At 40.8% G+C, this 17,789-nt stretch overlaps 1 protein-coding gene across 1 annotated transcript in view; it reads left to right on the top strand.

Moving 5' to 3' along the window:
- The window catches only part of FRAS1 (Fraser extracellular matrix complex subunit 1), a 461,949-nt gene that overhangs the window by 240,594 nt on the left and 203,566 nt on the right, over positions 1-17,789 (top strand). The window contains exons 18-19 of the mRNA XM_032149306.2: positions 259-435; positions 14,738-14,878. Coding sequence (XP_032005197.1) covers positions 259-435; positions 14,738-14,878 — 318 coding nt within the window. The remainder of the gene's footprint in view (positions 1-258; positions 436-14,737; positions 14,879-17,789) is intronic.

Here is a 17,789-nt window from a genome sequence, read left to right as displayed (position 1 = left end):
GTTCGTTTGTTTCTTGTTGTTGTTGTCTAGCCCGACAGCCTTTATGGGACCTGGGAGATGTGACTGGTTTACGCCACCCCTCACTGTAACTTTCACAAACATTATTATCACTCTGTGCTTTGTATAGAACATTAGAAAAATAATATGCTGGGAAAGGCTGCATTTGGTGAACTTTTCTAAGTGGGTTTGATTTAATGAAAGATTTGCAACATATATTTGATCCTTAGATTATTTTTTGCATTTTATTTCCATTTGCAGCCTGTCACTCCTCCTGCCTGGCTTGTATGGGTCCCGCACCCTCTCACTGTACTGGGTGTAAGAAGCCAGAGGAAGGACTGCAAGTGGAGCAGCTGTCTGGGGCGGGCATCCCCTCTGGCGAGTGTCTAGCCCAGTGTAGAGCCCATTTTTACTTGGAGAGCACTGGCATATGTGAAGGTAAGCATGATTTGAGAAAGTGTTAGGTAGCCTCTGGGCTTACCTCTTGAGAGATCCTGTGAGGTGGGACCGAAGCCAGGAAGACCTATGTTTCATTTTAGAATGGTTCCTAGATGCTTGTGAATAAAGCAGGAGACCAGCGTGCAAAAGAGTAGCCCCCACCAATAGCCTCCCTCCCTTTGTGAACATAGATGATCTTAAAGAGCTAATCCCTTCCACTCCACCTTTTCCAAGGTTCCATTCGCAGAAGTCCCAGACAGAAATTCTTTCAGGGACCACTATGTGTAGTTACAAAAGACTCAGAGCTCATTGTAGAATTTCATTTATTATTTCTTCTAATTTGCTACTCTGAATATGAATTGGTCCCTTCAGGGCAAAATCTGGACTTCTGTCAAAATTTAGAAGTGATTTCTGCTGTTTGCCTTGGCATATCATCTTCAGAGAATTGATGACATCCTGAATAAATAATTTGACTCAATAGCCAGGCCATCTATGAGTGGCTGAGGAGATGAAAGGGAAGGGTATCGTTTCCTTTCTGTTCCCACAAGTAGCTGCCTTGCTGTTGGGTGAATAGTTTGACTCTAAAGCTACCTGAAAAAAAAATCGTTAATTTTTTTTTGTATATTTTTCATTGTAAACATATGTTCATTAAAAAAATTTTATAATACACCCACTACCTAAACCCGATTGCCTTTTCCATTTTGTTATGATATCTGAGTCTTTTTTCATATTCATAGCTTTGCGTGTTTATATTTGTAACATAACAGTAAGCAGCCTGCAAATGCAGTTTTGTATCCTACAAGTCTACTCACTGAAGTGGCCTCCAATTCAATATACCCTCACAGTGAAATACAGGTTTTAAGACTAGGTTAAAAGATTTCAGGCACAAGGTGTCATATGGCACAGCAGGAAGGATGCAGAATTGAAATGCAGAGACCCAGGGCCAGACACTTAACCTCTCTAAGTGTTTGCATTCACAGTGTTAGAATAGGCTGACACGTAGCCTTTTTGCCAGGCTCAAAGACGGTTAGGAGTGTCAAAGTGGCCGGTAAATTATAAAGCCCTCCTGCTCTGTGGGTGCAAACCTCCATCCATGTACTCAGGTGTCCTGGAACATGATGGCGAATCCCCTGCTCCCTGGGAGGCTCCAGACTCCAGGGGATTTTCATGGTGCCCAGAAATTGAAGGGAAGGTCACCACTCTCCAGACATCCTGGTTTCTACCCATGTATGCATTGCCCAACCTCTCTGTGGCCATTTAAACTCCCGTGGCTCTGTTTTTATAACCACTTGTGGAATATGGACATCATTGTTGCTGCCTAGTCCCAGTGCCGTCCCAAGGTACATGCCACACAGCCTTCCCCTGTGGTCTGGTTACTTCCAGGTGCCAAAGTGGAGGGTGATGTGGCTCTTTCCTTAGGGACCCCACAGACTCCAGTGGGAGGAGAGGTGGTGGGGAGCAAGGGGTGGAAAAAAGCATTTTTCTCCTCCGTTTAATTGCTTCTCCGTCCTCCTCCGTGGGTTTAGGTTTGCCGGACAAGCTTCCTCCAGCCACTTCCGCTTTCTGGCAAAACCTATATCCCCTAAAGAAAATTATTATAGTGCCTAGCCCTGCTTGGTGTGAGGAAAGTACAAGGAGAAAATAGAAAGAGAAAGCACAACTTCTCTCTCCCTCCCTCCTCTCTCTCTCTCTGTCTCTCTCTCCCGCATTTTACAGAAGTGGTTTTTGATTTGCTGGAATCTGTGAAACTAGTCTGCATAGTTTTACACAGCCTTGAACTGTGCACCGTGAGGTTTTTAGTGGAAACCACAGAGGAATTAGACCTCCAGGAACACCAGTCTTTCCAAGAATTCAGAGAGATGCCCCGTGAGACCCCTGGCTTTTTTGGCACACAGGTTGAAAGTAGAGAGGCTAGAAAAGCCCACAGGAAATTCCTCACTGTAGCCTGATGATTCTGGTTTTCCCGTTGGTACAGTGCTCCCATGAAAAATCAAAGTGACATCTTCCTAGACCACTCAGCGCAGTTAGGTGCTTCTTACAATTTTGAGCACCACATTAAACATTCATAAATGGGGAATCCGGAGTGGGTTCAGAAATAGTTAGAATTGTAAATAAATAAAAATCAGAGTGACCAGGGTTTTTTAGCCCAGAAAATAATATGACCATTTATTTGATACCCACCATGAGCCAGGCACTGTGAGAAGTGCCTTACTAGTTTTGCTCACTTAGTCTCAATGCCAACCTTATGGGGTCAGTAGGACAACTGTTGTGCAGGAGCAGAAACTGAGGCTTGAGGAAGTTGAGGTTGTGATGTGCTCAAAGTCATGTAGCCAGCACAGAGTAGAATCCAGTGGGAATCTAAGTCCAGTATCCATATTCATGCTATAAACCATCACGCTACCGTATTCCAGTGGCTGAAGAGTTCAAGGTGGTACAGCTCCTAGTCTCCATTCCATACAGGAGAGAAGCATAGCATACTAATGCTTCAGGATTAGAGCATCTTACATTTAAGAAAACATCCTTGACAAAGGGAAGGTTTCTGGGAAGCCCTTTATACAGGCGCCTTTAAAAAGTTTAGAATCTGACTGGGTGCGGTGGCTCATGCCTGTAATCCCAGCACTTTGGGAGGCCGAGGCAGGTGGATCACCTGAGGTCTGGAGTTTGAGACCAGCTTGGCCAACATGGTGAAACCCCATCTCTACTAAAAATACAAAAAATTAGCTGGGCATGGTGGCGCATGCCTGTAGTCCCAGCTACTTGGGAGGCTGAGGCAGGAGAATTGCTTGAACTCAGGGGGCAGGGGTTGCAGTGAGCCGAGATCACACCATTGCTCTCCAGCCTGGAGTTAACAAAACTTTGTCAAAAAAAAAAAAAAAGTTAGAATCTAATCCTGCCAGAATGGTTTAATTGTGGTCCCATGTGAAAGGACTGAATTGACCTCTTGAGTTCCTTGTAGCCCTGTGACTTTATGCTCGTTAACATAATATTATTAGGTATCATACATATAGCTCACGTTTATTAGCAAATCCCTGTGCAATCTCACTAGGTAGATTGTTGTACTCAATTTACAAGTGATGAGAATGTGGCAGAAAGAGGTTAATTGAGTTGCCTAAGATTCCTTTGGGAAACTGAGCACAACTACCAATTGTTTCCAACCTTACCTGTGTGTTATGTGTGCTGATTGATGTATTTCCTGTCAGTCATCCTGTATCTCTGGAAACCTTTCTGCCTTCCCATAATCTGTTCCATTTTCAATTCTGCTGAAGTGTTGTCTATGAATCAGGCCTGGGAGTCCTATGAGATTGCATTGGGCTTTTCCCACATCTTCCCAGAAATATCCTTGCCTCTCTGCAGAATATTAAAAAGGTTAGATGGGCGTTGTGTGTACATGTGTGCGTATGCGTGTGTGCTCACATATGCACTATTGAGGGTTTCTTTTATAGCACCTTTAGTTTCAAATGCTTTCTGTAAGGAAGAGAAAAACAACTGTTTTCTAGAACTCTCCTTCTTCCTTTCTTTGAGACTACAGCACAGAGTGATTAGAATATTACTGCAGCTAATAAAAGCGAGAGACAGATTCGTTATAGGAAGAAGCAATTTACTTAGACACTGAAGTGGTGTCAGAAGTTATCATAACAGTTTTTACTTTGAGCCAACCAACAAACCCTAGTGCAGGATGAAAAAACAATACTACAGATATTTGACTAAAATCTGAGTCTGTGATGTGAGGACAAAAAAATTTAAAATTAACAGTGATCAAAAGGAACACTACTTATTGGAAGCTGGAGGACAGTCTGTCTTTATTCATTCCTCCGGCAAATGTTTGTTGAGTGTCTCCCGGGTGCCAGGCATTTCTAGGCACTGCGAACGGGTCAAATGTAAAGTCCTTTTCTCAGGGAACTTGTATTTTAGTGAGAGAAACAGATAATAAATAATAAATGAATGAATGAATAACAGTAGCAGCAACAAAACCCATGGATGCTGGCCTGTGCCCGGAAGCCCCCAGCAAGGTAATGGAGGAGAGAGGAATGGGCTGATGTGTCTAGAAAGCAGAAGAGCTCTGGTAATATGGGGATGGCCACTTGTATGCATTCGTCCTGTGCTTTGGCTCATCAAAAAAAATATGAACTGGGTGCTTCAGAAAGCAGAATTTTGACTTCATGTTTCTTTTTCCACAAGGCCTCTATGTTTCCAAAGTGTGGCTAGAATTGCTGGCACAAAACATGGTTTGTTGCTAATTGTAAAAGATTGGAGACATTTTCAATAATCAATCCGAATTGTGCACATTTATTAAATATTACTACTATTAGCGAAAAGAATTGTAGTAATTGTAGTAATTTCATCAAATTGATCTCACCAGTTTAGCTGAGTGTTTGCTAGCACTGATAGATTCAAGTAACTTCATAAAAAAGCAAACCCAAACCCAAGAAAAACACAGCCCCCTGCACAAAAAAACTAAACAAATTACAACAAATTAATAAAAACCTGCGTCCTCCAAAACAACATCAGAAAAACATTTTTTACTTTTTTATCAGTCTTCCTTCACTGATTCCCATGCCTCTGTGGGTGTGAATCTAGATGAAGTCTGCAGGGGGAGGGGTTTCTCTGCTGCACACCTGCAAGGGCGCTATTCTCATAGCTACCTTTGTGCCTGGCTCCTCCTGGAGTCACTCGTGACAACCGGTGTGGCAGTACATGGCAGCCTAGGGATGGACAGACAGAGCAAAGGATCTAGAACTCTATGTGCCCTGGAGGACTTTGCTACTGATGTTCCTTGGATCTGTTTAAATTGCTCAGCTCAGCCTCTGATTCTCTTTCCACTATGGTTGAAGGATTTTTTTTTTCTTTTAAAAGGTTTAATTATTTTGCAGACTTAGCTTTTATTTGAGGTCTCTCTAGAACAGAATTTCTCACAGGACTGTCCTGGGAATCTTGTTAAAATGCAGATTGAGATTCAGTTGGGTGGGGGTGAGGTCTGAGTTGCTGCGTTTATAACATGCTCCTAGGTGAGGCTGATGCTGCTGATCCCTGGACCACAGTTTGGAGAAGCAAAGCTTCTAATCAAAGAAGCAGCAGCATATCACTTCAGCAGTGGCATACTTCTTTCTCTCTTAAACAGTTAGTAAAATATCCTCATTTTTGCTTTTTCTCACTACATGCATTATACATATTACAGAAACTTTAAAAAGTATAAGTAAGGGAAAAAAAGAGAAAAAGAATACCTATTACTAGATTTGATTTAGCAAATAAAAATTCAGGCTTTAGCAAGTTTTAAAAAATGAATAATTTTTATAGTATAAGCATATCCCTAATATTGCATAAGATATTCTAAAATATTATTTGTCGTTTATCTGAAATTCATAACTGAGTGTCTTGTGTTTAGCAACACTACCTATAACCCTTTCATTTTGAGATTACTACTTTTAATCTTATGGCATAAATTCTGACAGTTGTTTATATAACATACACACACGAACACCCATACATGTGGGTTTATATCCCTTTATAGTTTAGAAAGTCCTTACAACCAATAATTTTGTTGAAAATCTTGAAAGTTTGCATATATCTACTCCTACTTTATAGATGAAAAAAGTGATGCTTAGAAGGAACCAAGTAAAGAATGATTTAGCAATGAGGGATACTGGGTTCTAATATAGGACATAGTTGCCCAGAACTTATTTACTTACTTTCTTTTCATTTAAGCTTAAATTCCTTTTTTTTTTTTTTTTTGCATGTCACACTAGAGCTTTACAATTTAATTTCAGGCCAGGCCATCCAATTAATAATGCAGCTCAGTCACCATTAAACAATTTGGCAGTGGTGACTGGGACTGGATATGAACATGGTCAGGATGATTAGATTAGCCATGTAATTGCCCCAATTCCGTGGTAAATGAATAATGGAGTCTTTCAATTTCCACGTAGTTCAGCGTGAGGATTAAATATAATTTTGAAGAAATTACAAGTTTTTATTTTAAAAATGAACTCTGTACAACAATAATGAGTTTTACTTACACATTGTCTAATTTATTATCTCAGAAGAAACACAGTGTTTTTTTTTTTAAAAAAAGCAGTGATAATAAACATTCCAGCAGTCCCATCCCTGTCTTTTCATTGTACTTAGATTGGTGATGGAGCTTTGGTCAGGGATTTGTCAGGGGAATTTCAGCAACTAAATGTTTCCAGCCTCCTAGGGCTGGGTCTTACTGCACAGAGCAAAACTACACAAAATTGCTACAGGTTTAGTATCAGTTTTTAAAAAAATAATTCACCAGTTATTTTGGTAAATTAATGAACTTGGTTTAGGTGAATGGGAAGAAATAAAGCATGCTCTGTGTATTTTGATCATTTAGTTGTTGCTAAGACTCACCAAAGGCCTCAAGGCAAAGAGTTTTAATTAAAGAAATACGTGGGCAGGAATCTGCCTGCACAGCTTAAGAGTATGTTACCATTTATGAAGTTGGAATTCTCTTACATTAATTTGATTAAGCATATGGAATCTATATTAAGCAATGCCTTTTAATGTAGTCCCTAGATTGCTGACATGTGCTATACAAATTGGTGCCTTCTGGTAACGTTCAGTCTTCTTCACTTTCCCCTTCTTGCTTTTATAGCATGGGTGTGCCAGGCTTTGGGGATAGAAAGATGAAAAAACTACAGACCATGCCTGAAGGGAAGCATGATAAACTAGGAGAGACTGATGTCTAAGCAAATAATTAAAAGAGCATGACACATGCCGTAATAGCAGTAGTCACAAGGGACCAAAATAGCACAAAGTAGACAGGCTCTGTCTAGGAGGGAAGGTAGTGAGGAAAGATTTGTAGAGGGAAAACTTTCCATGATTAAGCCTTTGAAGGATTAATGGGAGTTCACCAGGTGAAGAAGGTGAGAAAGGGCATTCTAAGCCAAGAAAACAGTAAGTGCAAAGGCGTATTTGGAGAAGTACAATGTGTTTGGTATTCTTATGGTATAAAGTCCGAAGAGGAGAATTGTGCAGAATGACACTGGAGATACAGGGTGTGTGGAGGACATTACATGAAGTACTTTATGCGCTGTGCTAAGGAGTTTAGAGTTCACACTGTTGTTACTGGTAAACTATTAAAAGATTTTAAGTAGGAAAAAAATTTGGTCAATTCACATTTTATAAAGATCTGTCTGGTGAGTGTGTGGCAGATAAATAGGCAGAAACAGGGTAGGGCTGGTTAGGAAGCTGCTGCACTAACCCAAGTCATGAATGATGTTGAAGGTCCGTGTTAAGGGGCTGTGGGAAGGTGGGATAGATTTGACAGACATTTAGGAAGTAAAATCAACAGAGCTTAAATGGGTTGTGGTGATAGAAAAGTAAAAGTGTAGGATAACTCCAAGGTTTCAGCATGAGTAACTTGGTGAAAGGTGGAGCTACCAAGTGAGATAGGGAATACAAAAGAAATAGCAGGTAGGGGAGTAGGATGTGGGGTTGGGGATAGATAGTGAGCAAAGTTTTGGACTGATGTCCACAATTTACATTAAGTGCATATGGGATGAGCTTAGAAGTAGATGCAGAGTAGCATTTTGGAAGTGAGGAATATGAGATACTTTTGAAACACCCAGAAAAGATATCTCCTAGGTAGTAGATTTATGTGATCAGAGTTCAGGATAAAGGCCAAAGCTGTACACATAAATTTAGGACTTACTAGCATGGAGGTCATCATTAAATCTATGGAAAAGTTTGCCCAAGAGTAAGAAAAGGAAGGATAAAGGGTGGAATTGGGGGAAGCTTTAATATTTATGAGGCAGTTAGAGAAAGAGGCTGAAAGACATTTTCAAAGACAGAAGAACTAGATAAGTATGATGCCAATGCTTTCATCCATCTATCCACCCCCACACACACCTACCTGGCCACCCATTTAGTCAGCAGAAATTCATTTATTGAGAATTTACGACATGACAGGGACAAGGGACTGTGATAGGCACTGCAGGGATCATAGAGATGAAAAAGACATGATTTTTACTCTTAAAGAATTTCTAATCTAGTCAGAATGAGAGATTGGGGATGTTCAATCATGTTCATTTAAAACAAGAAAACACAAAAAGACTGAGCACAGTGGCTGACACCTACGATCCCAGTGGTTTGGGAGGCTGAGGTAGAAGGATTGCTGGAGGCCTGAAGTTTGAGGCTTCAGAAATCTATGATCATACTGCTGAACTCCAGCCTGGGTGACAGAGCAAGACCCCTTCATCAAGAAAAAACAAAAAACAAAAAGTAGCGAGAAGAAGGAAAAGGAGGGTGAGGGTAAGGGGGAGATCAATTTTGATTAACTTTACTCATTTCAATTTTTAGCCCTTATCACAGTACTCCCATTGTGAGTCTAGAGGATTTTGATATCTACATCATATTTTGAGAGAAGCCCCCCCAAAATTTGTTTTTGACATGAAAAGCCAGGAAATCTTGTATGATATGAAAGTAGGGACACTTTATCACTTTTGTTGTATCATTAAAAAGAAAAACAATAGTAGTATCGGTTGTTTGAAATATACATGGAAAATAGAATGAATGAAAATTGATATGTTTAATTATTTTAGGTACAGTTTTTGCTGAAGTCAGGTTGACTGGACTTTATAGTCATCTAAGGACACTTGTTAGTGCTTAAGCAGCTCACTTATGCTTTTTCAGAAATATATGTACTTAGCCATCAATTGGAAAGCCAGTCTCTGAAAATGTAGTATTGCATGGAGGAATTATTCATAGAACTTCTTTCAGATATCTCCCATATACGCTCTGTAATGGGTTCAGTCTTCCTTGAAGGATCTTAGACTTCAGACAGAACTCCTGCTGTGAAATCAGCTTCCATAGAATGATTAAACCTCATATAAGTCACTGAAATAGTGTCAATATTTCCAAAACCAGCACGGAACTGAAATTTCATGACTTTTTTTTTAAAGGATGCAGATGTTAATGCCTGTACTTGCAGAAACAGAGCATTATAGAGAAAAAAGATACTTTAAGAGGATCGTCATCCAGCGTATTCTTTTCCCTCTGTACCCACAGCAACTAACTAATTCATTATCTAGTTAGTTCTTAAACATTTCCAATGAAGTCTTCTGAAGACTGTCATGGCAACGTTCATTGGAGCTTATTTCTAAAATCTAATGGATGCAAAGGGACTTTCTTCTGGACTTCTTGGCCCACGAGCCTTTCAACTTGTTTGTCTTCTTTACTTTCCTGTTGTGTATAATTGAAAAATAACCTTTGTGCACATTGAGTAAGGTTATTACATTCATTTTGTGACCAAATGAAATGAAATGTTTGTACTCTCTCCAGTTTTCAATTCCACAGTGATACATTTTGATTTCCTATTTATTAAGGAGGTATAACAGGAAGAGCTAGGGATTTTAGCAATCTTGTAAAGTCTGATATAAACCTAATGGTATCATCAGACATATGTTTAGGTGTGCAAAAATGTGTTGCTTCAAGATGCTTCCCCCATATTATCCTGCAAAGCTTTGTGTTAACAATATTATTTAGCTGTGTTTTAAAGTATTGCCACCTCACTTTCCTTTACATACTGTTTCATTTTGTGTTAAACATGTCTTAAATAAGGTGCTAAAGTATATCCTTCTTTTATAATAATATTCTCTTAAACATCAGTTTATTCATTTTTTAAGAGGAGTCTGAAAATACTTGGGAAAAAATTCCTAACTGTGAAACCATGCCCTAAAAATTTTGAGGGCCCATCTAAAACTTTAATTTGGGAAGATTATGTTAACTCACATGCAGTAATATTAAAAAATGACTCATATGGTTTAGTAATAGACTGGGCACCAAAGGGCTATTTAAAAAATAGTTGCTTCTCTGGTGGAAGGGAATGCCTGGAGGCTACTTATTTTATTTCTTATCAGGAGAATGAGAATCATCATTCTACTTTGCATAGGAGGATCAACTCATTCTTTCCCTTAAAATGGAAAGATAAAGGCATTACCCCCACCAGGCCTCATATGATACTCCCCATTCTGAGCCCAGAACACCCAGAACTTTGGAAATTGGCTATTGCCGTGTCTGGACTGGAAGTATGGGAAGGAAAAACTATTCTGACTGTTGTTCCCACTACCGTCCCACTCTCTCAGTATCTATCAACGTGGACCCAGACATTCTGCTTTACTTACCTCCAACCCGACTGTTCCCATACAGAGTTGTGTTAAGCCTCCTTACATGCTGTTAGTAGGAAATATCAAAATTTGGACGAATAATCCAACTGTCCAATGCATTAATTGTCATCTATACACTTGTATTAACTCCCATTTTGACTCCAGGAAAAGTGTAATGTTGGTTCGAGCTCGAGAAGGAATCTGAATTCCGGTAACTTTACCTAGACCTTGGGAATCCTCCCCCTCAATACATTTAATTAATGAAGTGCTACAGCGAATTCTAAAAAGATCTAAGAGATTTGTTTCACTTTAATCGCTGTTATCATGGGCCTAATTATAGTCACTGCAATGGCCACCACTGCCAGAATGGCATTACACCAATACATTCAAACGGCTCATTTTGTTAATGATTGGCAAGCCAATTCCATCCAAATGTGGAATTCGGCATCGATCAAAAATTGGCAAATCAAATTAATGATTTAAGACAGTCTGTTATTTGGCTTGGAGATCGGGTAGGGAGTCTCGAGCATCACATGCAAATGCAGTGCGATTGGAATACTTCGGATTTCTGCATCACCCCATATTCCTATAATGAGACTGATCATTCATGGGAAATGGTCAAAGGACACCTTCTAGGTAGGGAAGATAATTTATCATTGGACATAACTAAATTAAAGAGACAAATTTTTGAAGCCTCTCAAGCTCACTTATCCATTGTGCCTGGAGCTGAGGCATTAGATCAGGTGGCAGAAAATCGTTATGGATTAAACTCCACGACTTGGATTAAGTCTATTGGGGGCTCCACTGTAGTAGATTTCGGAATTATGTTTCTCTGTTTAATCGGCTTGTTTTTAGTGTGCCGGACCAGTCAAAGAATCCTGCGTCAAAATTGGGAGAATGAACAAGCCTTCATCGCCATGGCACATTTATATAAAAAGAAAGGGAGAGATGTTGTGGGAAGTCAGGGACCCCAAATGGAGGGACCAGCTGAAGCCATGGCAGAAGAATGTGGATTGTGAAGATTTCATGGACATTTATTAGTTCTCCTAATTAATACTTTTTAAATTTCTTATGCCTGTCTTTACTGCAATCTTGAAACATAAATTGTGAAGATTTCATGGACACTTATCACTTCCCCATTCAATACCCTTGTGATTTCCTATGCCTGTCTTTACTTTAATCTCTTAATCTTGTCAGCTGAGGAGGATGTATGTTGTCTCAGGACCCTGTAATAATTGCATTAACTGCACAAATTGTACAGCATGTGTGTTTGAGCAATACAAAATCTGGGCACCTTGAAAAAAGAACAGGATAAAAAGCAATTGTTCAGGGAATAAGAGAGATAACCTTAAACTCTGACCCCTGGTGAACTGGGCGGAACAGAGCCATATTTCTCTTCTTTCAAAAGCAAATGGGAGAAATATCGCTGAATTCTTTTTCTCAGCAAGGAACATCCCTGGGAAGGAGAATATGTGCCTGGGGGTGGGTCTCTGAACTGGCCCCCCTGGGCGTGCACGTCTCTTGTGGTCGAGACTGCAGGGCTGAAATAGACCCCAGTCTCCCATAGCACTCCCAGGCTTATTAGGAAGAGGAAATTCCCACCTAATAAATTTTGGTCAGACCAGTTGCTCTCAAAACCCTGTCTCCTGATAAGATGTTATCAATGACAATGGTGCCCGAAACTTCATTAGCAATTTTAATTTCACCTGGGTCCTGTGGTCCTGTGACCTTGCCCTGCCTCCACTTGCCTTGTGATGTTCTATTACTTTGTGAAGTACTTGATGTCTGTGACCCATACCCTATTCGTATACTCCCTCCGCTTTTGAAACTCCCTAATTAAAAACTTGTTGGTTTTACGGTTTGTGGGGCATCACGGAACCTACCGACATGTGATGTCTCCCCCCGGATGCCCAGCTTTAAAATTTCTCTCTTTTGTACTCTGTCCCTTTATTTCTCAAGCTGGCCGATGCTTAAGGAAAATAGAAAAGAACCTACATGAATATCGGGGCAGATTCCCCAATAATAGGGCTGTTTTATAATCTTAAAAAATAAAATTTAATTTAAGAAAAAGAACATTAATTAAAAATATGGGTCTCTAGGTTCTGTTTATCATATACTAAAAAGTACTCTTGAATAAAGCTCTGTAGTATATCCAGGGATGATGATCAAAATGTCTATTAACCAGTAAGGCAGGGGCACTGCCTAGTGAGAATGGCATTGACCTCAGTTCAGGAGCAGAGTCCTGGGAATCTCCTGGTATGGGTATTAGCCTGTAGGTGTCAGGCTATGAGTGGGGCAGGGTGCTAGGGGTGGGGTCAAGGCTGCAGCAGAGCACTGGAAGGCTTAGGGTAACAGCCATATACCAACCTGCATGGAAGTAGTTCAATACTTTAACCACCAGTACTGATGAACCAGGACATCCCAGCTGAACATTAGCTCCATATATATATTAAAGATTCTATGTTACATTTTATTAGGGGTTGGTGGCAATGGCGATCTCAGTGGTGAAAAATCACTTCTGGTCCTTCCAAACCAGCTGAGGCACAGTGAATGTACTCAGAGGGTGTCTCTGCAGTCTGGTGGATCTTTTCCATTGGGCAGAAGATGGCCTGAAATGCATAGGGTTATCTGCATGAAGAACCAGGTCTTCGTCTTACTCATCTTTGTATCCCCAGTACTTGAAGCTACTTGAGGCTCAATGACAAATGAATGATTGGAGATAAATGGCTGGTTGTTTTAACATGTAGTTTTTATTATTCCGATGTGTTGAGGCCAGAAGATCAGGAGACTGTTGCCATTGAAAAGTTTGTTACTCACAGCTTCGAAGAGGAAGGGGCACCTCATGGCATAAAGGGCCACAAACGGGAGCACCAGGGTCAGTCAGGAGGCAGAGGTGATGGGGGGAACATGGGCAAGAGACTTCATTCTAACGTCAGTAGAAAGGAATGGGTGAAGTAGGGTAAGCAGGCTTAGGATTGGCTAGTTGGGATAATTACAGTGGTCTGTGAGGTATAGAGACTGTCTCTAGTTGTCTAGTACCTGGCCCCAAGGCAGAAGAATAGTAGCCTGGAGTGTAAGAGTATGATAAGGGAGGTGGTGGGAGTGTGAGTTCTGGATTAGTTAGTTTGCATATGAAAGACATGCTCCCAAGGAAATTATTTACTATCTCCAGGAATATAGCCTGGGAAGGGCCAGTCTCTCCAAAATCTGCTTGGTTTCAGGTGTCAAAGAATCAAAAATATAGAAAATAAAAAGGCATGATTAAGACAATGGCTACCCTTGAGAAGTCATGCAAATATCCCCTTTATCATTAAAGGTCCGATGAAAGCAAGCAGAGATGTTTTCTTTCTCCTTGCCTTTAGTCTGTTTTCACCTGTGGGTTGTTCTAACATAGCACTTAATGTTAATGCTTATAGCCAAGATTTATTAAGCCCTCACTACGTGTCCAGCACCATCCTAAGAATTCACATGCATCAGCCCAATTAGTGTCCACAACACCCCATGCAGTATGTTCTGTTTGGATCCTTGTTTTATAGATGAGGAAGCAGGAGCCTTGAGAAATGAGTTAGTCAAAGTCACATGGAGCTATGCTGTGATGCTCTTATTCTCTGTGCTATACTCCGTCTTTCATTCATTCTATTTCAGTAGCTTGCTTGGATGTCTGTTGTAGCAACTAGTTTGAGCAGCGCAACATGTTGGGCAATTCTCATCTGTGTATGCCCAGTCTCCATCATAGAGTAGGCTCTTTATAAACCTATGTGAAATCAGTAAGTGAAGCTCTCACCAGCTTTTCTCTTTGATTTGAGCAACCCAATAAGCAGCAGAGTATCTAGTGATAGAGAGCTGTCCCAAGGGAGGGAGAACTGTTTTCTGGCTTCCTGTTTTTTATTTGACATTCTCTGAGAATGGGAACTTGGGAAGAAAGAAATGTATGATTCTGTAAATGTTTATTTCTGTTTTGAGGCATGTGTGCTTTACTTAATCTGGGTTCCACAAATGCTTGCTTTGCAGGAGATTGCCTTTAGAGAGAAGTGTGAGATGTGCGACCTGTCCCTGGGAAAACCAAGTGAATGTACAGAACATACTCTGACCCAGGAATGTTAATGGGAGAGATAGAGTTACTGTCTGTGTCACGTGGGGCTTTCCTGATTGTCTCCTTTGCTTTGTCTTTACCCCAGCTTGCCACCAGTCCTGTTTAAGATGTGCAGGGAAAAGCCCACATAACTGCACAGACTGTGGGCCTTCCCATGTGCTGTTGGATGGGCAGTGCCTCTCCCAGTGCCCAGATGGCTACTTTCACCAGGAAGGTAGTTGCACAGGTGAGTATGTAACGTGCTGGGGCACGTTGCCTATGACCATGTTTTGTCTTCAGAGCATAGCCAGACACTGTAATTAGGAACCTTGTCATACCAGGGACTAAGATTCAGCTGTAAATCCTTGTCTTGAACTTGCAGGCTCAAAGTATAGAGGGAGGGGAACAAGTGAAATTTAGTTCTTTCAGTAAGGAAGCGTGGAAATAAAACATTAGAATCAGCTTTACCCTAGAAACTATAATATTTGAATAAACTCTGAACTTGGTTTTCTCTTGCCTGGAAGACAATGATCTGAATAAATAACTCCTGTCATGGACTACATAATGACCTTTATTTCCTAAAAGAACTAGAACTTAGTTCAGCATAAGTCTTTGTTGCTATGGCTTAAAGAGAGAGAGAGAGACAGAGAGAGAGAGAGATAAGGTTCTACTGTTGCCCAAGCTGGAGTGCAGTGGTGTGATCACAGCTCACTGCAACCTCACCTCGGCCTCCTGGGCTCAAGCAGTCCTCCCACGTCAGCCTCATGATTAGCTGAGACCATACGTATGTGCCACCATGCTTGGCTAATTTTTTATTGTAGAAAAAAGTGTTGCTCAGGCTAGACATGAACTTTGGGCTCAAGTGATCCTCCCACCTTGGCCTCCCAAAGTGCTGAGGTTACAGATGTGAGCTACTGTACCCAGCCTGTGGTTTTTTAAAAAAGTTTAAAAGTTTATGTTTCTGATTATTAAAAATATATGTGCTCATTGTAGAAGGATTGAAAGTTCAGAATAGGAAAAATAAATGGGGGTTTGGGGATAAAGATAACTGATTATGCCACATCTTAGAAGCAACAAGTCTTACCCTGGTGATCGATTCCTTTTTGATCTACTTTTTATGCATGCTGTTACAAAATTGAGAATAAATTAGAGCTATATTTTATTTTATTTTATTTATTTTTTTTTGAGACGGAGTTTTGCTCTTGTTGCCCAGGCTGGAGTGCAATGGCACGATCTTGGCTCAGCGCAACCTCCGCCTCCCGGGTTCAAGCGATTCTCCTGCCTCAGCCCCCCGAGAAACTGGGATTACAGGCACGCACCACCACGCCCGGCTAATTTTGTATTTTTAGTAGAGATGAGGTTTCTCCATGTTAGTCAGGCTGGTCTCAAACTCCCAACCTCAGGTGATCCGCCCACCTCGGCCTCCCAAAGTGCTGGGATTACAGGCGTGAGCCACTGTGCCCGGCCTTATATTTTATATTTTTTTCAAAACATAAAGTCATAAACAATTTTCTTTTTTCTTTTTTTTTTTTTTGAGACGGAGTCTCACTCCGTCACCAGGCTGGAGTGCAGTGGTGCAATCTTGGCTCACTGCAACCTCCGCTTCCCAGGTTCAAGCAATTCTCCTGCCTCAGCCTCCTGAGTAGCTGGGATTACAAGTCCATGCCACCACGCCCAGCTAATTTTTCTATTTTTAGTAGAGACAGGGTTTCACCATGTTGGTCAGGCTGGTCTCGATCTCGTGACCTCGTGATCCACCTGCCTCAGCCTCCCAAAGTGCTGGGATTACAAGCATGAGCCACCACACTTGGCTGTCATAAGTAATTTTCTATGTGATAAAAAGTTATATATACAGATACCTGTGTGTATATTTATCGTTTTCATGGCTGCATATTATTCTATTTCTTTTTCTTTTTTGTAAGAGATGGATTCTCACTCTGTCACCCAGGATGGAGTGCAGTGGCATGATCATAGCCTTGAACTCCTGGGCTCCAGTTATCCTCCTACCTTAGCCTCCCAAGTAGCTGGAACTATAGGCATACACCACCATGCCCAAGTAATTTTTTTTTAATTTTTTGTAGAGACAGGGTCTCACTTTGTTCTCAGGCTTGTCCTGAACTCCTGGCCTCAAGCAATCCTCCCTCTTCAGCATCCCAAAGTCGTGGGATTACAGGTGTGAGTCACTGCATCTGGCTCCATTTCTTTTCACATAAGAAATGAAATTTGGCAACTGGGACACTTGAGGACACTAGGGAGATGATCTTCTACTTTCTCCCTCTTAATGAGGTACTGCTCTGGTTTTCAATTGTTGCCTAAGAAACCACCCCAAATTTGTGGCTTAAGACAACAATTGTTATATTTCCCAGTTCTGAGGATTGCTGGGCAGCTCTTTCTTCAGATCCTGCAGGTGGGCTCTTCATTGACATGTCTGTCACCTGGATTGGTCAACAATCTCTTACTCTATGAGGCCTCTTCTCGTGGCTAATTGTGCTTCCTCATGGCATGGCAATCTCAGCTAGTCAGTCTTCTAATGTGTCAGCTGTCTTCTCCTGGAATGAGTATTTCAAGAGACCTAAGCAGAAACTGCAAGCTGCCTATCACCTAACCTAAGAAGTCTCACTGTCACTTCTGCTATATTCTGTTGGTCAAAGCAAGATAACCCATATTTGGGTGGGTGAAGGAACAGAATACACCTCTCAGTGGAGGAATGGCTTATGCACACAGTTAGGGATGGATTTGATTATCTTCATCATGGAGACAAGCTACCTTGGGTGTTAATGCACTTGTATGGAATCAAGCATTTGGTACAGGTAACTGTGCACTTCCTAGCCCCACTTTTCCCGGGCTATAGCAGAATAGAGCAAAAGGAGATGGAGGTATTTACTTCCTTCTTTAACATGTCAGTCCAGTATGTTTTTTAAGATCACCTTTATGTTTCAGTGACAGAGATTTTGAAAATCACTAGTTGGGATTAGTACAGAATTTTGTTGGAATTGACACACTACTAAAATTTAAGGACTTTATTGTAGCTCTGTGTGTGGTGTTTTTTTTTTGTTTTGTTTTTTGTTTTTTTTTTTGGTATATACAGGAAAAAAAACATTCTATTATGATTTCTCTTTTATTTCTAAAAAATAGACTGTTGGGGCCAGCTGATAGGA

Source organism: Hylobates moloch, unplaced genomic scaffold, assembly GCF_009828535.3.
Source record: "Hylobates moloch isolate HMO894 unplaced genomic scaffold, HMol_V3 SCAFFOLD_2, whole genome shotgun sequence".
Taxonomy (NCBI): Eukaryota; Metazoa; Chordata; class Mammalia; order Primates; family Hylobatidae; genus Hylobates; species Hylobates moloch.
The sequence above is the reverse complement of the archived record's forward strand: the minus strand, read 5'-3'. Positions and strand labels throughout refer to the sequence as shown.